At 39.2% G+C, this 23,613-nt stretch overlaps 1 protein-coding gene across 1 annotated transcript; it reads left to right on the forward strand.

Moving 5' to 3' along the window:
* The first annotated feature begins 1,040 nt into the window (after positions 1–1,040).
* Positions 1,041–22,880, forward strand: TTC38 (tetratricopeptide repeat domain 38). Its single transcript, XM_084507004.1, has 14 exons — positions 1,041–1,187; positions 2,255–2,332; positions 2,945–3,026; positions 3,387–3,558; positions 4,559–4,732; positions 7,035–7,110; positions 8,203–8,322; positions 10,948–11,007; positions 12,133–12,171; positions 13,037–13,118; positions 14,684–14,849; positions 19,104–19,263; positions 19,558–19,631; positions 20,443–22,880. Exons 1-14 carry the CDS (start codon positions 1,164–1,166, stop codon positions 20,534–20,536), a joined length of 1,401 nt encoding a protein of 466 aa, XP_084363130.1. The 5' UTR covers positions 1,041–1,163; the 3' UTR covers positions 20,537–22,880.
* The last annotated feature ends 733 nt before the right edge of the window (positions 22,881–23,613 follow it).

Raw genomic sequence — 23,613 nt, forward strand, 5'->3', positions numbered from 1 at the left:
AACAGCGCTGGGTGGCCGGGGAGTCTCAGCTCCGCCAACGGTGCGCACCTCACCCCCGCCAGGGTCCCTTTTTATATCTTGGTAATTCCGGGATTACGCAGAACATCCTGGTATATTCTGCGACTGCGCACACTGTTGCTAGGGGGTTGTCTCTGTCCCTCTGGTGGTCGTGAAGATGAAGGCCGTAGTCTTCCTCAGCATTGTGGTTCAACTTCTTTTTTTATTTGGTCATGTTGGCCCAGCCTGAAACAGGAATGCAGGATGTTGATACACTAGTTTAGCAACTTATCAGGAGATGGTTACATGAGCTTTGCAGCAGTGTCTTTGAACAAAAGAGGCAACTGAGATGCAGAAGGAGAGAAGGGGAGGGGGTTCTCTTTTTTGTTACATTAAGCAAAAGAATTTTCATAGTGTCTAGCCAAGCATTATACAGCTCCTTACTTCAGCAGGGAGCTTTCGCAACTCCCGCTCCTCAAACGGAACTCCTTGTTTTTATAATACAAAAGACAATGAACAAACATTTATTGTGTATTACAGTTTGGATAATAGAACTGGAAATTGCTATTTTTTTCCAAGAAAACATTATCTGAGCGTGGATTGGCTTCAATATTATTTTTATTCTATAGTAAAATTCACTATTTCATACACATTTTAAAATTCACTATTCTATTAACCTAAAAGTATTGATTTTTCTGGTCTTGTGGCCTAAATTTATGTTGACATCTCCTCTCAGGCTGTCTATACAGTACATGGTGACTGGTTTTGGCTTTAGCCATCCTGATTTTTTTCCCTGCATATGCTGGCAACTTCCTTGTGCTTTTCTCAAGTTGCCTGTCCCTTCTTCCACCGGACATAAACTCTCTTTTTCTCTTAGACACCAGGCAGGGCAGACCAGGTCAGTGGCGGGAAGCCGCCGGGCTGCCGAGGCGCCCCGGGGCGGCCGGGCCCCGCGTGGCCGGCGGCAGCAGCGGCGACAGCAGCGGCGGCAGCAGCGGGCCCCGGCGGCGGCCCCGGGGGCTCGGCAGCGAGCGCGGCCGGCGGGATGAGCGGCCCCGGCCCGGCCCCGCCGCCGGCGGCCCCGCCCGCCCCTGCCGCGGCCCCTCCTCTTGAGGGCCGGGAGCTTCCGAGCCGCGGGGCAGGGTCGGAGGAGCAGCGGTGGAGCCATGGCGCCGCTGAGGGACTGCAAGGTCCGGCGGGGCGGAGGGGAGCGGAGCGGCGCGGCGCGACCAGGGGAGGGCCGGGCCGGGCCGGGCCGGGGGAGCCCCGGGGGTGCCGGCAGCCGTCGGGGCTGGGGCTGGGGCTGGGGCTGGGGCTGGGGCTGGGGCTGGGGCTGGGGCTGGGGCTGGGGCTGGGGCTGGGGCTGGGGCTGGGGCTGGGGCTGGGGCTGGGGCTGGGGCTGGGGCTGGGGCTGGGGCTGGGGCTGGGGCTGGGGCTGGGGGAGAAAAACAAAAAGCTCCTCTGGGTGCTGCAGGTTCTGCAGAGCGCTGCGAAACGGCCGCGCGGAACCAGAGGAGTAAAGAGGAGGGATCGCTCACAGCCGGCTGGCATGGCAGCAGGGACACCGCTAGAAGGGAAGAGTCAGCAGCAAAGCAGCAGCAAGGGCGAGGCTTTGGTCTGGTCCAAGAGAAAAGGCAAAGCAGGAAAAGGAGTGGAGGCAATGGCACTCTCCTCCAGGAAGCCTGGCAGCGGGCAGTCTGTTCTGGGTTTAGGGAGAAGGATGAGGGGAAATGAGCGCAAGGAGCAGCAGAACCAGCATGTGTGTTTAGGCTCCCTAAAAGTTTTGACGACGATGGCATTAGTTAGGTAAGTTAGGAAGGAAAGCCCCTGAGGTAGTGAGATGACAAATGTGGTGGTTGTGTGGCCATCTGGTTTAGGAAAAGGCAGTATTGCTTCTGTATATAGAAACCTGGAGTGTTCCTTTCCCGTGTCACTGTTTCATATGAGGTGTATCTTCAGCAGAGGCACCAGCTCAAATTTATGTGCAGGGAGTGAAGTATGGTCCTCACCTTGTAAGGTATACAGCCTTTCAAATTCTACAATTTATAATTTTTGGTTCTTTATCCCCACTGCTAACCCAACAAATTGAGATGTATGGACAGGTGCACAAAAAGTGTCTGCATATGCTAACATTGTTCTCACAGCTTTTTCCTGTTTTGAAAAAAAAATTAAACATTTGAAAAACATCAGAATGTCACCACTCTGTCCGTCATCTCAGTGTGTGAAATCCTTCGTTTCTCATCTGTTTGTTGTGCAGGCCTGGCAGGATGCTGGACTCGGCCTGTCCACTGCTAGCAATGAAGCCTGTAAACTCTTTGATGCAGTGCTCACCCAGGTATGATGAAAAATGGGGTCTGAAGGGACTTCTGGATAAACCAGTCTTTGGTGTAGCTGATTTCTACATTCCTTTACAGCTGAAAGATTAGACAGAAGCTGTACTGAGTTTTGTTTCTTGAGGAAGGCATGATTAGGCAATCACAGTGTGTGTGTTTGTGTTCATGTATCTGCATTGGTTCTTTCCAGTAGCATGTGTGTTGGTTAGCTACCGGCTGTCAAGTCTGACAGGGAAGCTGTGGTATCAGAAATGTTACGTTCTCACACATGTTCTTCAAATTGGGCTGAATTCAGCTATTAGCAGTCAGCAGAAAACCCTCATAGCAAAGAGTGATGCCAGACACTGTAGCTGTAGGAAGAACTTCAGGTAGTGTGCTCATCCCACTGGACCCTGGACCCATAAGCTGCATAGAGAACAAAGGCTGTCAGTTCTGCTGGTGGCCAAGCTACCTTAAAGAAAGCAGCTTCTGTGTTTTCTTACTGACCTAATTGTATCTGAATGTAAAGGTTCTCTGCTATCATTTTTCTTGCTTCTGACTTTCACGTGGCTGGGAGGAGGAGAAGATGCCCAATGTCACTGGGGATTCCTTGACACAGTCTCTCTCTTTTATAGTATGCAACCTGGGCCAATGATGAGGGTCTTGGAGGTATCGAGGGATGTCTCTCCAAGCTAAAAGCAGCAGATCCAAATTTTAGTAAGTATAATCTTTAATGGTTAGTATGGCAAGTGTTGCATAATTCCTTGCCTCTTTGTGTTAACTGTGCTTTGTTTAGGCAAGTGGGAAGCAGTGGGCTGCAGAACTCTGTGAAGATTCTTTATAGTCGAGAGCAGGCTGGGATGATGTGTTTGGTTTTGTGTTTTTCTTTTCATTTCAAGTCTTCTTAAATGCTTATCATGAAGGGCCTAGGAAACTTCAGGCTTATAAGCCTTTCTGTCCCCTGTCACTACAGATCAGTCCCATTTTAAAACAAAACAAAACTGTGTTAATGCTTCTGTAGAGATGAGTTTCTTACAGTTCCGAATGGCTCAAGTTGTAATGTGCTGGTTTCTCTAGCAATGGGACAGGTCATCGCAAATGGTTTGGAGCTGATTGGTACTGGAAGTTCAGTGCGGCTCAACAAAGAGCTGGACAGTGCAATGAGAACAATGATGACACTGTCAAAATCCCAGCCTCTCAGTGAGCGGGAGAAGCTTCACGTATCAGCGCTGGACATGTTTGCCCACGGGTAAGTGTCTAGCCCTATGGGGAAGGGGGCAGGAGCTGGTCTTGTCATTCAGAATCTCCTTGCTGTTGCTGTGTACCACCTTAGCACATGTCCCACTTGCTCTTCTGTTGTCGCTTTCCACCCATGTAAAGGACTGGGAAGAGTTTTACCTACCACAGGTAGAGGCGATGCTTGGGAGTGGTGTTGCCTAGCTGTCTAGCTAGACAACTAGTGAAGGATCAATGTGCAGTGTTGGTGGCTGTGCTGCAATTTATCTACCCAGGCTCTATCACCATGACTAGTTTTCCATCAGAACTGTAGGAGGGGAAGTGCTGTATGGCCTCTATGTTAAAACGTAAAGCACTCCTTGTGTTAAATCTGTCTTAGATCTGTCAGTGGAGTAAATGGTTTAGAACTAAGATACTTAATATTTAAGTACTCTGATGTCCAGTATAATATAATACACACTTGGACCCACATAAGTAAAGTCTAGAACAGACCTTTCTTCTCCTCTCTGTTGTCTTCCTATGTCAAAATAGATTTCCTCTGAAAAATGGAAAGCCTGTCCCACTGCATGGGGTTTTTACAACCCAAGTACAGCACGTGGCATTTAGCTTTGTTGCATGTCATGCAGTTGGACTCAGCACATTGATTTGGCCTACCCAAATCACTCTACAGAGCCTTCCTACCCTCAAGCAGATAACAGCAGGTCTCTGTTCAACCCCATAAGAAAATCTTTAGATTTATGGTTGAGCTACTGTTTTTTTCTGTGCAGTTTATAGTTTGTTTTTTTTTAACACAAGAATATTTATTTTATATTATTTCCCAGAAAGTACCCAGTGAAAATAATGTCATTGTTTCTTACAGAAAAAAAAAAAACAAACTTAAATTCTTTCAAGAAAAAAAAAAAGTTTTTTGATGTTGAATTTTCTCTTTTTCAGAATAGCATGAGTTTAGAAGTAACAGTAGAGTTGGGTGTGTGTGCCTTCTTTCAGCATTCAGAATATTTCTATATTTCTAGCCAGCTCCCCAAAGCTTGTGATCTATGGGAACAGATTCTGCAGAGCCATCCAACGGACTTGCTAGCCCTCAAATTTTCCCAGGACACTTATTTCTATCTGGGATATCATATACAAATGAGAGACTCTGTTGCAAGGGTTTTTCCTTTCTGGACACCTGATGTTCCTCTGAGCAGGTAGGTCATGCTTCATTTTAAAAATAGGTCTTTATCTGGTGTAAGGTATACATGCTTTGTCTTTTTAACTTCAAACACATCTAAAGGATAGGATCTACTGAATAAAGACACGTAGAAAAGATCACAGCTTGTAAGTGAAGTCAAGTGAATTATAAGTGACCACACCTAGAACACCTCTCCTATATCCCTGCTGATACTGTTAGTGATTTTCTGTTTTGTTTGTTTTAGAAGTGAGCTTTAGGTCAGTTAGTAATTTTTGCTAGCAAATGTGGCACATCATGTAGCACATAGGATAGTTTTTGTTTGCTTGTTTTATTTCATTTTATTTATTTAGTTAAGTCCTGAAAGTTTTGGTTTCCCAAGGTTAATTTGGGGTAATCTGAATCTACTGACAAGCAGTTAGTTGACAAAAACAATTACGTGGGGATAATTCTTTAAATTATTTTTAAGACCTGTTAAATTACTTGAAAGCTGCTAACTTTATGTAAAAATCTACATCAAACTATACATCAGTGTATACATTTAACACTTAGAGATAGAATAGACCCTCCATAGTCAAACATAAATTTCTAAATGTTCTGTGAATATTTACATGTATGTAGACCCATGCTCTGTATCTTGATATCCGGTACAATCTTTTCTCCTTTTCTCTTCCACAAGCACTGTAAAGAATATAGACTGAATGCCTATATTCTTATAGAATGTCTATATTCTCATTCTTATTCTCTACAATCATAATAATGAATCTAAAGCATGCCACAAAATGTCTCATTTTTCCAGCAGTGTTATCTCAGTTTAGAAAAAAAAGTAAAATACTTTGTTCTTCTTAACTACAGTACGCTGATGTCATTTCTTGGGGAAGTAAGACTCCTTAGCAGCTTTGACTGCATTTTTGTAATTTTTTCTGGACACAGTGTTATAAAAGTGCATTCGTTGTCCACTTAAATGTAAATCAACAGGAAATACCCATATATTAAACATTTCTTGAAGTATAGAAATCTGACAGGCATGTAGAGTTTCGTATGAATCGATACCTTGACCAAAATAAAAAATCAACCTTTATTCCTCTCAAACCATGAAATAAATCAGGTGCAATGTACCCCACATGTTTTAGTATTTTTTTTCTGCCTCCTGAGTTTAAAACCAAAACTCCAGCAGATACTTTGAGAAACAGAGATGTATCCAGTAGTGTTTTGCAATCTACAAATCTGCAAATACAATAGCAGTTAAATATTTCTTAAAATGACCACATCATGTACATGCACAGAAGCATACAACTTCCCTAATTTTCCTTTACATTGGACTTTTATTGCTTAACGGGGATGCCTTGTGACTTCAGAATGACGTTAACCAGTTTTGAAGAGCCACATCACTTAAAGGCACTTACCTATAGGTTAGTGGGCACTGGAGAAAGTGCAGAAGACTACAGCCATATGCATTGCATTTGAGATATACAGATAATTTTGGTGGCGGTATTTTCTTGCTTCTGACCATCTAGTTCTGCATTTTTATAAATGTTATAGAGATTAGATTCTTCTCTGCAACTCTAAATTCCAGTTTATCCAAAGAAGTAAATGTCAGCTCTCAAAACACTGGTGATGTGCATTTTGTTCCTGATTTCCATGCTGGTGTCTCTTGGCCTCTCATTTCCTATGAGAGCTAGCTTATTGTTCTGTATTCTGCAAGCTTGAGCCCTTTGAATATTATCAGTGTGGCTTACCACCACCAGCAGCAGCCTGACAGTGAGTTTGTTCTATCTCCAGCCTGTTGTATTGGGGGAGCCAGAATAGCCACTTTATACAAACCAGAAAGTGTTTTGACACATTCCCACTCACCCACTCACTGTTTCTAACTGTAAATCTTAAGTCACTTGTGGGTGCTTTTTTTTTTTTTTTTTTTTTTTCCTGTTGGTAAAATTCAGTATGCTTCAGAATGTGTTGAATTTGAAAAATGCTAGTGGTGGTTTAGACTACCTACAGAAAAGCAGACGTTGAGTCTAAATATTGTCTACATACTCTACAATTCAGAATCAAAAACACAGTGTTCCCAGTTCCATGTGATGCTCTGGCTAGCACAATAAATAGATTGCATGTTTTTTAGTATACATGTTGGGCATGAGGAAGAGTTGGTCTTTTGTTAGATACACATTTAAAATAGATGGGATCTGAGCTCTTTGCATGGTTCAATATAAAGTGCATTGTAAGGACTGTTTTGAGTTAACTGTATGTTCTGGTATGTTTTTCAATCCTACCTTAAATCTAGTTCTTAATGATGAAGCATTGTTCATTTCTCTTTTGCTTAGCTACGTTAAGGGCTACTATTCTTTTGGACTCATGGAAACAAACCTTTTTGATCGTGCTGAGAAGCTTGCCCTTGAGGTAATTGCCTTTTATTGATGGTAAAATGTTTTAGAATTCTTAGTCATGCTCCCTATCTCTGAGTGATGTTTTGTGCAGATACTGTAAACTGACTCATCGTCATCCCAGTTGTTAAGAGAAGTAGCAAAGAGATAAAATTTAGCATGGAAATTCTCACAATTTCACAAAGAACTATTGATTAATATTCCTTAGAAAGATTCATATATCTATGCCATACCATGGCAATTTCATCTTAACTGTATTGCCTTCATTTCCTTACAACCATGCCATGCAAGATGGTATCAAAACAGCTGTCTAAAATCCACGAATATTGAATTTTCTGTTTCCCCCATGTATAACTGTCTGTTGACTCCTATTAAAGAATGTTAGATTGACTTGACATAATTTGCTCTTGACAATCCACCCTGTTTGGGTTCCTCCTCCATTTTTTTTCTAGATGCACATTCATGAATTATTGAGCAATTAAGTCTACAGTGTTCCTGGGGATCAAAATTACTTGGTGTGTTCCCTTTTTATGAAGACAGTAGTTACACCTGACTTTCTGCAGTCCTCCAGGGGTCTCAGATACAATTCATCTTTAATGGGTGTTTTTGCCAAGGTTCTGTTAAATCAAATGGCTGAAAGTGACAAGAAAGACTTAACTTTACGAAATAGCTAAAACTTATTGGTAAATGGAGTGGGAAAGAGTAAATTGCTCAATAGTCAGAGCTGGACATGTTCTTAAAGGAATGATTACCTGCAAGAATGTGCTATGGGGTATATTATGCCTGTGTATGCAATTCTTTTATGGTTTATATTGACATATGCCTTTGAAATAAAACATCATTTGATAATCTTCATTAAAGCCTGCATTCTAAAGCTGTTCTGCACATGTTTATCTCTGTGCAGTAGAAGTCAGGAAGTGAAGTCAGCCAATAAACATTTTCTTCCTTTCTGTCCAAATCAGTCTTCCAGGCTATGGTTAGTAGGAATAGTGCAGGGATATACTTAACGTGCAGCTAATAAATACAAGTCTCTTGCTTCTATATCAGCAATAATAAATATGTTTATTTGCAAGTTTGTAAGATCACATTTTCCCTTTTTGACTCACAGGCTTTGGCTATAGATCAGACAGATGCGTGGTCTGTTCATACTATAGCTCACATAAATGAAATGAAAGCAGAGGTGAAGAAAGGGTTAGCATTTATGAAGGAGACAGAAGCCAACTGGAAGGTAAACTTTCTCATAGCATCTCTGAAAAAAAAATCCTAGGTCTTCTTTATCTCCTCTAGTCAAGTTCTCTGATTCTTCATCTAGTTTATTCTTGTCTCCATACATGTTACAAGCAATGCAAATTTCCCACATTACGAGAAAAATCACTTGTGGTGCTGTTATCTGTGCCAATTTTGAAGCATAAAAAAATTGTATATTATGAACAACACATACTTTGAACCACTTTATGCCATCGTAACTAGGACTGCTGAGATTACACAAATGCCAAACACATTGGTTGGCCATGTTTCACAAAAAGTCTGTCTTTTCACACTGCCTTGTTTTATCTAGAAATATTGAAAAAGATACTGCTTTTCAACAAGTTTGTACACACACGCACCATAGTTTCTTTTTCTTAAGCAGATGGAACTGGCTAAATATTTTATATCTCATAAAGTCATGGCCATTGCTGGAAGATGAAATATTAGATATGAAAACTGATTTATTTATACTTGCATGTTTATAGAAGTAAAATGACAAGTGTTATTTTCATGAACTTTTTGCTTAGACTGAGGCTGAGCAACATGCATCAATTGAGGAACCTATGTGATCTTCCTCAGGGGAACCAGCTCTGAGATAACACAGGCAAAGCAACATTTCAGAAAGCTCATGTATTTAATGAACTTTTTGATTATTTTTGTTTGTTTGTTTTGATTTACTTCTTGATAGGGAAGGATGCTAGGTGAGCTGTAAAGAAAAGATAAATTATGCTTTTGTCTCTTTTCTAGTCTACTCAAGTTACTTCATACATCCAACTTATTTGAGTATCTCTCAGTGGTATATTGAACAGTTTTGTTAATTTGTCATGTAGTCCTTTGCTGTAAGTGGAGCTTAATTTTTATTTGTGTTGAACAGCATGTCTTTTCCTAATGATTAAGTGAAGAGCAGATAATAATATTCAGAGCATAAGGTTATGGAGTTTGAAGTTGATAGAACCCACAAGAGTTTGTTTTAGAGTCATCTCAACTCACTGTACCATGTTGCCCAAAGAACAGGGCTGGATAGTGAGGCTAGAAGGATGATTTTTTTTTTTTTTTTTTTAAATTAAATCATTGAGGTACCAAGCTTGGATATGCAAGCAGTCAATCCTCTCTTCAGGTTCATATCTTTGATGTCTCAGAAAGGATTCTGTCCTTTGACATATTAGTTAATGAAACAGTGATACATGGAACTTACAGTTTGGGTGACACCTTCAAAACTACCAACAACCATTTCTGAAATCAGCCCCTGACTTTTGGAACCTGTTTGAACTCTGTTTCTTAAAATAGTTCCATTCTTCTGAGCTTTATACCCTTTATCCAAATAAAACGAAGTGCCAGATCAGTAAGTGGAATTGTCTAGAATACCCTCATGTCCACTCCAGTACAGTTAAGACTTATAACTGCTGACATTGTCATAATGATAATGTATATAATCACTTCTTTTATGCACTATTTTTCATCTTAGCCTTCATGAACCCATCTTTTCATCATGAACCCAGTTAAAATGTAATCATGTGGAAAAAAAAGCAGGGCTTTCTAAGGGCTTATGTTTGGCCTGGTGAATTGACAATTAGTACTTCTTTTAATGACCAGGATCTTTTATATCTAGCACCACTAGACTCCTTTTGGTGTTTTTAATTCATCTTTCTTTACAGTAAGAGTCATAAAGAATTTGTAAGGTTTTTTTACATGGTAGTTTACTTTTTATTGTTCCTCTCCACACAAAAAAATAAGATGCCTTTTTTTTATGTATGTTTCAGCACAAAATCAAAAGGGGCAGATTATGTTACCAGAGGGGGCCTCTGTGCCAGTACTGTTGGTTATTAAATGGGAAAGTTTTTCTCCAGAGCTATTGCAAAGAGTTCTCATAGTCTGCTTTTATTTATTTTAGCAGTCTGCAAGCCCACTTCTGCCTTAGCAATTTAATCTCATTCAGAACTCAAAATCAGCAGCAGAAGAAAGGTTTTGTTTTATTCAGTGAGGTAATCCCATGTTCTTGTTTATATGGCATTTGGTATTGTGGTATGGTAGTAAACGTGATATTATCAGGTTTATGCCAACCCCTTAACTATTTTAGTTGCTCATATTGGTTTTGTAGTATAATATTAAACAAGTAAAGATTACTAGAGGATTTATATTAGCACCATAAAGTTCACTGGGAACCTTTGTACTTCCTGAAAGTGAAGCAGTTTTCATCATTACAAGGAAGATTTTTTCACCTGTAAGAAGATTAAATTTAACTACAGTGTTGTAGACTATTAAAGAATATTTAAAATTCTGGTACCAGTTGAGAAGTAGGGTGCAAAGTTGGTACAGTTCAGTGAATATTTATGATATTCAGTTATAATAAATAATAATAATAAATATATATAATAAATATAATAATAACAAATTCAGTTATATAAACTTCGGTTTTCATCCTGAATTTCAAGTAGCATATGCATAATGAGAAATTTAAAGTAGACAAGCTGATTTAACGTTCTTGTCTCTTCCGTCACTTGAAGTACTCCTTTATGAAGAAGAAAACAGAAATCTGTCTAGATACATTTAAATGGAAAGTTATTTTGTATATAACATTTTTATTTTATTTTATTTTATTTTGCAGAACAGTGATATGCTTGCTTGTCATAATTACTGGCACTGGGCTTTATACTTCATTGAAAAGGTATGAGACATTTTCATACAGATGTTTTATGGTCCAGACAGATAATTGATCTAATGCTATTTAAAAGGCAGCCCTAGCGTTTATTTATTTTTTTTTTCAGCTGTCTAGAGGGTTGTGTGTTTTTTTTTTTTTTGTAAAATGGCACAATGACATTTTTACAGGATAGTTCGCTAGTACAATTATTTTGAGAATAATTTTTTTGTAATTACATTGAACAAAGATCCAGTAGCTTCGTTGGAATGTTGAAAAGTTGCTTTATTACATGATTATTACATGTTCAAAGATAAAATAAGGTCACTAATTACATTTGGCACAATTATTGTATAGAAAGGTGAACCTGGATCTCTAATTTTTAGACAAAAACTTTGTCTAAAAATAAAATTCTCTTCAAATTCAGTACTTTGTTGTTGAACTCAAAATTTGCCGACACTAGAAAAGAGGAAGTACAACAGCTCTAGATTTGATAGCTAATGTTATTAGTCAATGATACTAATTCTTGCTCTTATAGAGAGATCAAATTTATTGAAACCCTTTAAGTTGCAACTTACCCAACCTATCAGGCTGCAATGCAGAATTTCCTTGGACTTGATAATTCTTTGTAGTTGTGGGTCTCAATTCATTCAGGAGACAAATGTGTCATCATGGAAAAGGTGCTGTACGTTGTTCAGCAAACAAGATAACTTGCTGATGTTCAGCACTATTAACACTATTATACAGCTTTTGTATAGCCTGCTTAACATTAGTTTTATTCCTACCTCTTTGCATAACTTCATGATGCAGTAATGTCTGCAAAGAAACCTGAAAGGAAGATTAGAATGAGAGGTAACACCTTGTCTTTCTCCCTCATGTGTAACCTATGGCAGGATTAGTTCTCATTATTAAATGAAACCTAAGCGTAGTGGTTATTTTACCTAGTAAAGCCTGTTTTATCTTAGTCTCTGTTCTTTCTTTTCAGGCCTCAAGGAATTCATTGACTTTTTTTTTTTTTTTTTTTTTTTTAAACAAGTCATGAGGCAGTGAAGTAATATGGCACCTATTAATTGTATTTATATGTTTGGTTACTACCCATCACTCTTGTTTTCTCTACCTGAATGTTAATGATATGGTCCTTGATTGCTTTTACAGGGGGAATATGAGGCTGCTTTGACAATTTATGACAATCATGTGAGTAGGAGCCTTAATCTTTACTGGAGAACATGCTTAAGGCCACAATACGTACTTTATTCCTTCTGCATGAAATTGAAACCTATTGCAATTGCCATATTATTTTATTATATTATTTATATCTGTTGTTTGGGAAGCTGTTTGTCAACTACTGAAATGCCCCAAATACTCAAATACTGATTCAAGCCTTTCTTACACTTTTGCTTGAAGTAGCTGTAATGGCACTGTTGGTACTGTTTTCCAGGTGTCCACGTATCTTTTTCATGATGTATAGGTCTAAATGCCCCTGAAAAGAAACTTTTTTAAAAGGATGTGAAATAATTTTCTTGTAAAGTCAAGTTACCTTTATAAAGAAGTGATTTTTGCATGTTAGCTACTAAGTCAACAAAAACATGTCTTTTTATTTCTACTTAATATGTTATGGTGCTTTACTGCATAGATTTCAAAACAATCTTAGTAAATAAGTGCTATCAAATTTCGGTAGTATAACATCTTTGTAAGGTTTGTAAAAATAATGTTGTCATTAAGAAAGCTGCTGTGCAGATTCCGGTCTACTAAATCTGGCAAAATGAAATACTAATTATGGCACTGTACTGGAAGCAAACAAAAAAACACCTTGATGACCTTCCATGCTTACTGAGTTTAACTCCATAACATGTAAAGCAGCACAAATGAAGCAATATGTGTGTTTGTCACTGCAAATTACCACATTCAGAAAAGATGCAAATAGGGCTATTGTCAGACAGGTATTTTTGGATGAATAAAAAGATAAAATTAATTCTGTACTTTGAATATAAGTTTGATTATCTGAGTAAGTTCCTGCTAGCACATCAGTTGGGCAGCTTATGAATACCTGTGATTACAGATTGCTCCTCAGTGCCTGTCAAGTGGAAGCATGCTGGATATAGTAGATAACTGTTCAATGCTGTACAGGCTTCGTCTGGAAGGTAGGATATCCAACTGTTCTTTCTTAATCTGTAAGAGGAACAGTTTTCTTTTTGCCTTCCTCTCCCTACCCTCACCCCACAATACACACACTGGCATGTTGGAGAAGTTCTTAGAGATACTTACAGAGCAAGCTTGGTCAGTGTTACAGAAGAAATCTTAAAATTTCGTTCTTGAGAAAAGCCTCAATGTGAACTTTATAATATTTTGCTGTTCTGCTTTAGTTGGGATAGAGTTAATTTTATTTATAGTAACTCTTACGATCCTATGTTTTGGATCTGTGATCAAAGCAGTGTTGATAGCTCACAGATATTTCAGCTATTACTGAACAGTGCTTACACAGCATGAAGGTCTTTTCTGTTTCTCATGTTGCTCTGCCAGCAAGTAGGCTTGGGGTTGCACAAGAATTTGGGAGGGAATGTAGCCAGGACAGCTGACCCTGATTGACCAAAAGAATATCCCATACCCTAAGGTGCTATGCCTAGCAATAAAAGCTCGGGAAAGAAGAAGGAAGAGGGGACATTTGGAGTTACGGTGTTTGTCTTCCCAATTAACTGTTAAACATAACGAGGCCTGGCTTTCCTTGAAATGGGTAAACATCTGTCAGCTGATTAGAAGTAGTGAATTAATTCCTTATTTTGCTTTGCTTGTATGCTCAGCGTTTGTTTTATCTATTAACCTGTCTTTCTCATCCCACAAGTTTTCTCACTTCTGCCTTTCTGATTCTTCTCCCCATCCAACTGAGGGGGAGGCAAGTGAGCGAGCTGCTGGGTGGTGCTTCGCTGCCTACCAGGGTTAATCCACATCATGTGCATAACCTTTCTTCTTTCCAAGATATTTTTTTTTCCCATGCCAGCACAGTATTTCATTCAGCTCAAGCTAGCAGAGGTTACATATTTCTTTTCTGGAAGATTTAACTTATATTGTCCCTGGAGATCTGAGGCTGAATAATTGAGTACATTAGCTTCTAAAATGCTATAGAGCTTTCTTGACGTAAATTTCAAATTAAATACTTTATATTGTGATATTGGTTGATATAGCAAGTGCACATCTATTAGCCTCTGGCTTTTGTGTACTCTCATAACTCTGTGTCATTTCTTCTCAACTTTTTAAAGCTAGAATTTGCACACTGGAGTTCCTGAAGGGTGGTGTTGGAGGGTGCAGGGTTTCATAATATTTTACTGAAACACTAATGGTGCATTGGGTTTGTTTATGCAATCCATCTTATCTGTCTGTATAATTTGATTGCTATAGGCAATTCACTATGAACATCATCTCCAAGAAGACACGAGCAATCTTGTATTAAAGCCAGAACCTTGCTTAATGCAGTCTAGAATACTGGCAATAAATTACTGACAGTCAATAAACCCTTTGCCCAGATATGACAGGCTGTAACTAAGCATTACTTATATTATTATATTATAATAATATTATAATATAATTTTGCCACTCTAGGGTCTGTTTTCTTGAGTTTAGTAGCAGTGCTATCTGTGCTGTGTGATGCTGGTTACAAAGTGATGCTTTTGCATGTGGTATTTTTATTGAAAAAAATATCTTTTACTCATAGGTGTAAAGCTTGGAGACAGGTGGGACAACGTTCTCAAGATTACAAAGAAACACACCAAAGATCACATTCTTTTGTTTAACGATGTACACATCTTGATGTCTTCCCTTGGAGCCAAAGACCACAAAACTACTGATGAGCTTTTAACAACTCTTCAAGAACTTGCCAAGTAAGTAAATGAATTAAAATGTTATACTGAAAAAATATTTTGTCCTCTGAACTTTAGGGTGGTAATGCCTCTGGCTTGCAGAAGTGTTACAACATATTCTTCTCTGCCTTAGAGTGTTAGTGGGACAAGTCTGGTTTGAATCAGCTGAAGTGCAATTAGAAGATCCCTGTAATTATTTTTGAGTTCTATCTAGAGGGGCTTCTGTTTTGTTAAGCAAGAATTGCTTACATTTGAACTCATGAGCACTAAGTGAACATTTGCTTTGTATTTTCTTTTGATGAATTCATACTAAGCTGTGTTACATACAATAAGTAAAGTATTTCACCCATATAGTAATGAGGACATTGCACAATATATGTTAGCTCTCTGTGGTGGTTATTTCTGCTCTGCTGTAAAATATTCTTTAATCATGGATCGTTAGTTGGTAGCAATGTTCTAATAGCTACAATTTGGTGCATTGTGAAGTATCTCTGCAGGAAAGCAATTTTTAAATATTGCTAAAGCAGTTCTAGAGAATATTTTGCTTTGAATTATGTGCAAAATTTGCATATTGAAGTATTTCAACTAAACAATGTTTTTTCTTTATGTTCTCTTTTGTATTGAATAACTGTAAATGATGGTAATTCTTTTGAAGGGATTGATCTATAGATTACATGTATGTAAATGCAGGTGATAGATCCTAAAAACAAGTTACTGGTTTAATGGTATAGTTTTAAGCACAAAATTTAGTAATTTGCAAAGTTGTAAACAGTAGACCACCTGATTAGACTCTGCAGCAAACATGGGAGAGAAAAAAGATTAATACTTAACCAATACAAATTTATATCTAATTACTCTTAATGAAATCTCTCTCATAAGTGTGAGTAATGGTTTTCAATGTATCAATGCCGAACAACTGAAAGTGAACAGAAAGCTGCTGAAATCTGTAGAGATTGTGTCTGAGAACACACAGCTGACCTATGGGCTTGGTAGGCTGGTAAAGTCACAAATGGCAGTCAAATAACATCCCTGTTTGCCCGGCTTCACTGCCTTGAGTTACAGTACCACCTTTCCCCTCCTGCTTTTGGCCATAACATCTTAGGAATTTCAGCGTATCCTGCTCCAAACCCATGATTGCTGGTATGGCAATCATTGCCAGTTTAAAATTTCATTCAGTTCTTCCCCCATATAACTTGTTTTTCCCCTGCTTCAGCATCTATTGCTTCCCTTCCCTTAGAAAAGAAGGAGGAAGAAGAATCTGAAATTCTCACAATTTGTTTCTGACAATAATGTTTCTCAACCAAAAATAAATGTATTTAAGAGTAGTTACGAAAACAAGGATCTGTCAAATCAAGCCTAAGCATGTCTGATTTGACTGAAGTAGGAGACAGTGGATATCTTTCATATAATTATATTGATATGTAAGTATATGTAAAATGTGTAAAACTGCACACACCACTTCAGGAAAGCTGTAACACACTACGTATCTCTCCACCTACTGTTTTCTTTTGCCTGTGTTCAGCCTTTTGTAGTAATAGAACTGCACGTTTTTAGATGTAATTTGAAACATTATGAAGGTTAATTTTGTTATTTCAGAAAACTGACTGTAAGATGGAGAAATTATTTTAATTGTTTGGATTAGTGGATTACAGAATCACAGAATCACAGAATTTCTAGGTTGGAAGAGACCTCAAGATCATCGAGTCCAACCTCTGACCTAACGCTAGCAGTCCCCACTAAACCATATCCCTAAGCTCTACATCTAAACGTCTTTTGAAGACTTCCAGGGATGGTGACTCCACCACTTCCCTGGGCAGCCTGTTCCAGTGCCTCACAACCCTTTCAGTAAAGAAGTTCTTCCTAACATCTAACCTAAAACTCCCCTGGCTCAACTTAAGCCCATTCCTCCTCGTCCTGTCACCAGGCATGTGGGAGAACAGACCAACCCCCACCTCGCTACAGCCTCCCTTGAGGTACCTATAGAGAGCGATAAGGTCGCCCCTTATTTTTTAAGGGGGATTAATTTGTGAATCATGAATATATTGTATTCATGCATGTAAATGATATCTAAGATGTGTTTTACTTGTGGCTTTTTTTATTTATTTGTTTAAAATGCAGTCATAAAAATGACCCAGACCAAATTCATTTGGGGCTTTAAAGTTGACAAGAATTACAAGCTGACTATAGACTGGCACATGCATTCTCCAAAATCCCACAAGGCCTAGGAAAGCTTGTGTTTCTTTTTTGCTAGTTGGCGGAGACATAACTGTTATTTTGTTGATCACATCTGTCGGAATGTGATGACGTCCATCCTGACATTTTACCCCCAAGAACTGGATTTCCTGTGCAGGTCCCTTGACCTTATTCTGTTTAATGGCAAAGCCAGCTTTCAGGAGAATTTGAATTATTTTCTTCCCTTTCTCAAAAACTTCTTCTGCTGTGTTAAATCTCCTTGAGGCACACACTTGATATCCCCATCTTTCTGCATTACCCACCAGGTATAACCTGGTCCTTGGGCAAAGACAATCCCACAACTGGGTTTGCCTTTTCCTTTGGCGGGGGCAACCCACACCGCCTTCTGTGGCGCTCTTTGGTGGTTGGTATCCCATGTTTATTTTCATGGATAGAAATGTTAGTTAATGCAGGGGCGTATATTGTTCTTCATGAATCAATACTTCAGATCAATTGCAAGAGGAAGTAAAAACCAGTCTTTGATGTCTGTGCATTTTCTATGAGAGCTGGAAGAATCGTTTAAATGAAGGATTGTTTCATCATTTTCAGCTATCTCAGACCACTTCTTTAAAATACACATCTGTTATACACTTTTAACTTTCCAGAGGAGGCTGCATGTTAAGGAATGATAAACACATTGGGCAACACTGTATACATAAAAATCAGCGTTGACCTAGAGGACAATAAGGGAAATTTATGATTGTGACTCAAAGGGAATATTTAGGGCAAAGCTTAGTGCTTTGAAAAGTAGATTGTTAAAGACATTTTGATTGTTTATACAGAAAGCATACAGATACACACATTTTATTTATTTATTTATTTATCTATCTATCTATCTAAGGAGTGAACTGTAGCAATGGGGCATTTACTGAGGTGTTGCATAGCTTTCTGTTTACACCAGTGTGTACATTTTGTATCATCAGATTTTTGGCTTGGTAAGTTTAAAGCAGTATTGTGGCTTTCAGCTGTGGTTGCAAGCACTTTAAACAGAAACCAGTGACTAAAGTTACTAGGCTGATTCCTCAATGTTAAAGACTTAATTTGAAAATTTACAGAGAAATCTATTCTAAGCAACCAATGGAATTCATAGCATTGACCTGTGCTCCGTATTCTCAGGAATGGATTTGTATTGCTGGCGTCAAATAGCTCTCTTCCCCTTCTGGTACTGCCAACCAAGCTTTTGGCACCTACATGCCACTGCCTCCAGCTGTCAAGGTGTGATCACTGTCAGCTCCTTTTGTAGCAGTGGAAAAACAATTCCACATTGTCCCATTGCAGGTATTGCCTATAGACCAAACGGCTACAGTTTGGCTACTTATGTTTTTACATTTTTTAATATTGGGAAGGATGTCTACTAAAATGTATACATCTTCTACAGGCTTATTGTCATGCTCTATGTCTCTTTCACTCTTAGACGGGTTAGGTTACAAGCATTTAAAAGAAAAAAAAAAAAAGAGAAAGAAAAATAAAGAAAAACAAGTGCTATCTAAAATCCCTTGCTGTTTTTGCATCTAAAAACAGTCTATCGTGTTGAAAATAAGAGAGCAGACTTTGAGAGCTGTCATTCCCAGCTGTCACTGGGAATGCAGTGTATATTCCAAAGATGGTGAGGCACTGTGCTGTGTGGCAAGTTCTTTTGAAAGATTATTATTTGGAGCTCTCTGCAAGAGACTGATTGCCAGTTTTGGCAATGGTAAGGACAGTCAAAGAACTAGCAATAGGATGTTCTGGTGAGAAGATCAGAAGAGAAACTAGTGTAGAATTTTCTGGCTTTTTCTTAGCCTAAACTATTTATTGCAAAGGCAGGAGGCATTGGGCTTGTGACTTGCAAATATGTGCAGAGGAATAAAAACTGATTAATGAGTAACAGAGGTGAAGGTAACATAACCACACAGAAAAAATATTATCCTAGTACGGTACCTGAAATATCAGGCTTTGCAGGGTAAAAAGAATAACTCTGTCTGTAGGCAGTGACAGACTGGCACAGAAATATGCGTGTTTATCATTTGACTTATGCAAGTTCACCACTTTCTCTTTCTACAGAGCACCTTGTGAAGACCATGAACTTTCCCTGGCTCCTAGTTTGGGGTTACCACTGTGCCAGGCTTTTATGGAGTTTGAAAATGGAAATTGTGACAAAGCAGTAGATTTGCTGTACCCAATCCGTTACCAGCTAATCCAACTAGGAGGCAGTAATGCTCAGGTAAAGGAGGTCAATAAAAGATGTTTTGATACAACTTAATCCTCTTCCAGTAGCCTCCCTTTGATGCTTACGTTATTAATAATACTTCATTCTTATAAAATGAAGAATTGTGCTTGTGACTGAATCCTGTTTACAAACACTTACTAACAGTGTTAGCTATTTAAATATGTCAACGAGAAAATGTTTTCCTTGGGGGCTTTTAGTAAACAAGACATTGTAACCATTGTAATGATGTTCATGTAAGTCTAAATTACATATTAATTTGTATTTTGCTAACTTTTTTTCTGTTTTCAGAGAGATGTTTTCAACCAGTTATTGATTCATGCTGCTTTAAATTGTAAATCAAAAGCCAAACAAAACCTTGCTAAGTAAGTTTTTTTCCTGATTTTTTTAATGGAAATAGTAGTTTTCAAAAATAACGAGTAGTAGCAAGTATACTGAATTAGTGCTGAAATTACACACAAGCATTCATGGTTAAATGTTGCTACATTTATCAAGATAAAAAGTGCAATTGCTTTCAGTTCCAAGTGTGCATTCTTACAGTCTGGATGATTTATCTATATTTGTTTAATGGCAGTTGATTTTCAGAGGGTTCTGTCTTAAACAGTGGCCTCTTGCCTCATGGTCTGTGTACTTAATGGACTCCTAAACTTCAGCAAACTGCTGAAAGTCAAGTCCATCCTAATAATAACAACAGTTTTACTGGGAAATATGATTAACAGAGTCTGATGTGAGCTTGCCTCAGTACAAATTACAAGTGTCTTGCTGGGCAGAAATCACAGATGTTGCTCATTGACCTGTATGGAGTTCTGTTGAAAGTCATCAACTGGGCCTGCCTGTGCACTTTAAAGAATGGATCCTCAGGACAACGTAAAGCTTTGCCTGTTCCACTCCTGAAGTCTCTTTGAAACATAAATATTAGGACCAAAATCAAAATAATTCTTTTGTACACCCTGACTGCTCATTTTCAGTCTCTTGTCAGTGCTAAGAAGCATGCTCTTCTGCCTAAACTTAATGCCAAGGCTAAATGTTTCCAATAAAGGAGATACGCACCTCAAGAGCAGGTCTTTAGGTATTCTTTTCTATCTCTTACAAGGACACTGCAGATGATCTTACAGGAAAAAATGATGTACTCATGACCTTCATCCCATTTATGTGCTACCTATTTTCCTTTCTCAGATGCCTCCTGAGAGAACGTGATGTGATGAGACCAAACTCACCAATGACAGAGCGACTTATGAGGAAGGCAGCAGCAGTTCATTTAATGGCTTAAATCTGTCCTCTGTGCTTGAGATGAGATAGCAGTATGCTTAGCAATCAAAGTCTGGGTGTGGGGAGTGGAAGTGTTCTATGCTGTAGCCCATGTTCGAGAATCACAATTAAGAGTACCCTAGGAGCTAGAGATCTGATGACAATTTCCTTAAAAGATATAAAGCTGTTGCATTTCATGTTATATCTTGGATGATTCTACAAGGAAATAAGAATACCTGCTGATAATACACAGCTATCAGTAGCATCCTGAGGCACTACTTTTCTGGTATCACAGAATCACAGAATTTTCTAGGTTGGAAGAGACCTCAAGGTCATCGAGTCCAACCTCCAACCTAACGCTAACAGTCCCCACTAAACCATTTCCCTAAGCTCTACATCTAAACATCTTCTAAAGACCTCCAGGGATGGTGACTCCACCACTTCCCTGGGCAGCCTGTTCCAGTGCCTCACAACCCTTTCAGTAAAGAAGTTCTTCCTAACATCTAACCTAAAACTCCCCTGGCTCAACTTAAGCCCATTCCCCCTTGTCCTGTCACCAGGCACGTGGGAGAACAGGCCAACCCCCACCTCGCTACAGCCTCCCTTGAGGTACCTAAAAAGAGCGATAAGGTCACCCCTGAGCCTCCTCTTCTCCAGGCTGAACAAGCCCAGCTCCCTCAGCCGCTCCTCGTAGGACTTGTTCTCCAGGCCCCTCACCAGCTTCGTCGCCCTTCTCTGTACCCGCTCATATTTCCTTGAAATATGTATATAGGTATATTTCCTTGAAAGCTCCCTTGACCCTGATAATATTCAGTACAGAAACAGTGCCTGGATTTCAGTTATTCATTGGCCTGGTTTATTACTTCATTAATACGTTAAATAGTGAGTGAACGTTTTAGGTAATTCAAATAGACCTCAGCATTGTCGATGGGCAAGTGTAGGGCCAGAGCCAACACAGACATAAACGAAATTCCATTTCAACCTTCCAGCCCATTAAGGCATGAGTTACCTTGGCATTACAGATCTGTCTGCATTCAGGATCTTTTTCCAGATGCTTTTTTTTAAATTTGTCTCTTACAAAATATTAGACTTCAAGATAGAGGCCCAGAACTTCTTGAAATTACAATGTGGAAGAGCCAGACAAGAAGAACAATGGCTGACTGCTGGTTAGGACTATTTTAATGTGGATGATTGCTTGGCACCCTTAAATCTTTCAGGAAAAAATGAAAAAAACTGGATCTCAGCTAAAAGAGTGCTGTCTCTGAATAGTAATTTGGGCGGGAATCTTTGTGCTTAGTTTCTAATAACTCAGGCCTTACTGTCATCTCAACAGCAAGAGACACTTTGTTTAGCAATGTAAGCTTTAAAGCCAATGTTCATGAGCTTTATAGGAACACTGGAGCATCTCAGTGCAGGTGAAAACTGCCAAGGAACTCCTCCAGAAAGAGAGCTAATGGGAATTGTCAGAAAGCTTTGTCCTGGCATGAGTGATGTGACGAGCCTTGGTGCTGCAAATAAGGCATGATAAAAGACATAAAGCTCCATGAAGTTCTTGTGCTTCTCAGTTCCTGCAGTGTAGCAGAGTTAAAAGCTTGTCTTGCAAGAGTAATCCAGAAATCCCTAATGGAGAGAAGATAGTATTTCAAACGAAACCTAATGCCTTCTGTTCTTGTTCCTGTATAGAAATGCCACACCCTTTAATTGCCCAAGCTCTGACTTTGGTATCTACAAGCACTCCAGGACATGTCTGCCCCTCCTTCTTCTCTAGCTTGGGCTCTTCCACATGTCCCACAGTAGCCCCTTTTCACACAGAATCCTTCTGACCTAAAGCACTTGCATAGCTGGCCCTATGCTCGCCCTGGAGTTCCTACATAATAGAGGCTTAAGATATGCAAGTGTCTTGCTGCTTGCCTTCTTCCCCCAACCATCACTGGAGGAAAAAATAGTTTAGTTTAAAAAAAATGATAATTTGTGAACCCATATAAGGGTATTTCAGCCCTTGCTTGCAGCCTTTTGAATGCTGTGGACAGTCATAGTTCACTGCTCTTCAGATATGTCACTACCTTGTCTGTCCAGCCATGACTGTGATTGGCTCACTCAGTGATAAAGTTAGTGTGTTTTTTTTTACTGTTAATTTTTAATCACTGCATGTCAAGCAATGACTTTAGACAGATAAATTTTTACTCAAAAGATGTAACAAATCCTACTATCAAACCGAAGTCTGAGAAATCTGCTGGCTGCTTATGAAGTGTGTAGTATAAGTGATGCATTGCTACGTAAATCTAAGAGTGATATTTTAGTAATTCTGATATATTGTGATTTAGAATTCTGTCTGCTTTACATTAATAAATTCAAAGATGTCCTCAGTTGTGGAGCAAATATATGACGTCTTTGCCTGTATGAATGAAACTTTTAAATGAGTTGACTCGAATTTGTAAACCTATAGTAGGATGCATTCTCTTTCCTTCTGTGAATGTGACTAGAAGCTCTCATTCAGCTAGTTCTACACATCTTGCTATAAGTGAGCATTTCTGTTTTTCAGCCTTGTCATCCCCGTTTTATTTGAAATGATCCAACCAGTCTTTCTGTTCAATCTGTCTTGCTTCACCATGCTGTGCTGAACCATTTTCAACTACCGTTATAGTAAATAGATGACAAAACACATAGAGAACAATAGGAGAACCAGAGGAAGAACTTTACTAAGGATTGTGTTGACTCCTAAAAGACCTGATAGGAGCCTTCCAGCACCTAAAGGGGGCCTACAGGAAACATGGAGAGGGACTCTTTATGAGGGAGTGGAGTGATAGGACAAGGATTAATGGCTTTAAACTAAAAGAGGGAAGGTTTAGATTAGATACAAGAAGGACATTCTTTACTCAGAGGGTGGTGAGGCACTGGCACAGGTTGCCCAGAGAAGCTGTGGATGCCCCATCTCTGGAGGCCAGGTTGGATGGGGCTTTGGGAACCTGATCTGGTGGGAGGTGTCTCTGCCCATGGAAGGGGGTTGGAATTGGATGGTCTTTAAGGCCCCTTCCAACCTAAGCCATTCTAGGATGCTATGAAGAACACAGCCCACAAGTGGCAGGGTTAATAGGCAAT

The sequence above is a fragment of the Aythya ferina genome, assembly GCF_964211825.1.
Source record: "Aythya ferina genome assembly, chromosome: 1".
Lineage (NCBI taxonomy): Eukaryota > Metazoa > Chordata > Aves > Anseriformes > Anatidae > Aythya > Aythya ferina.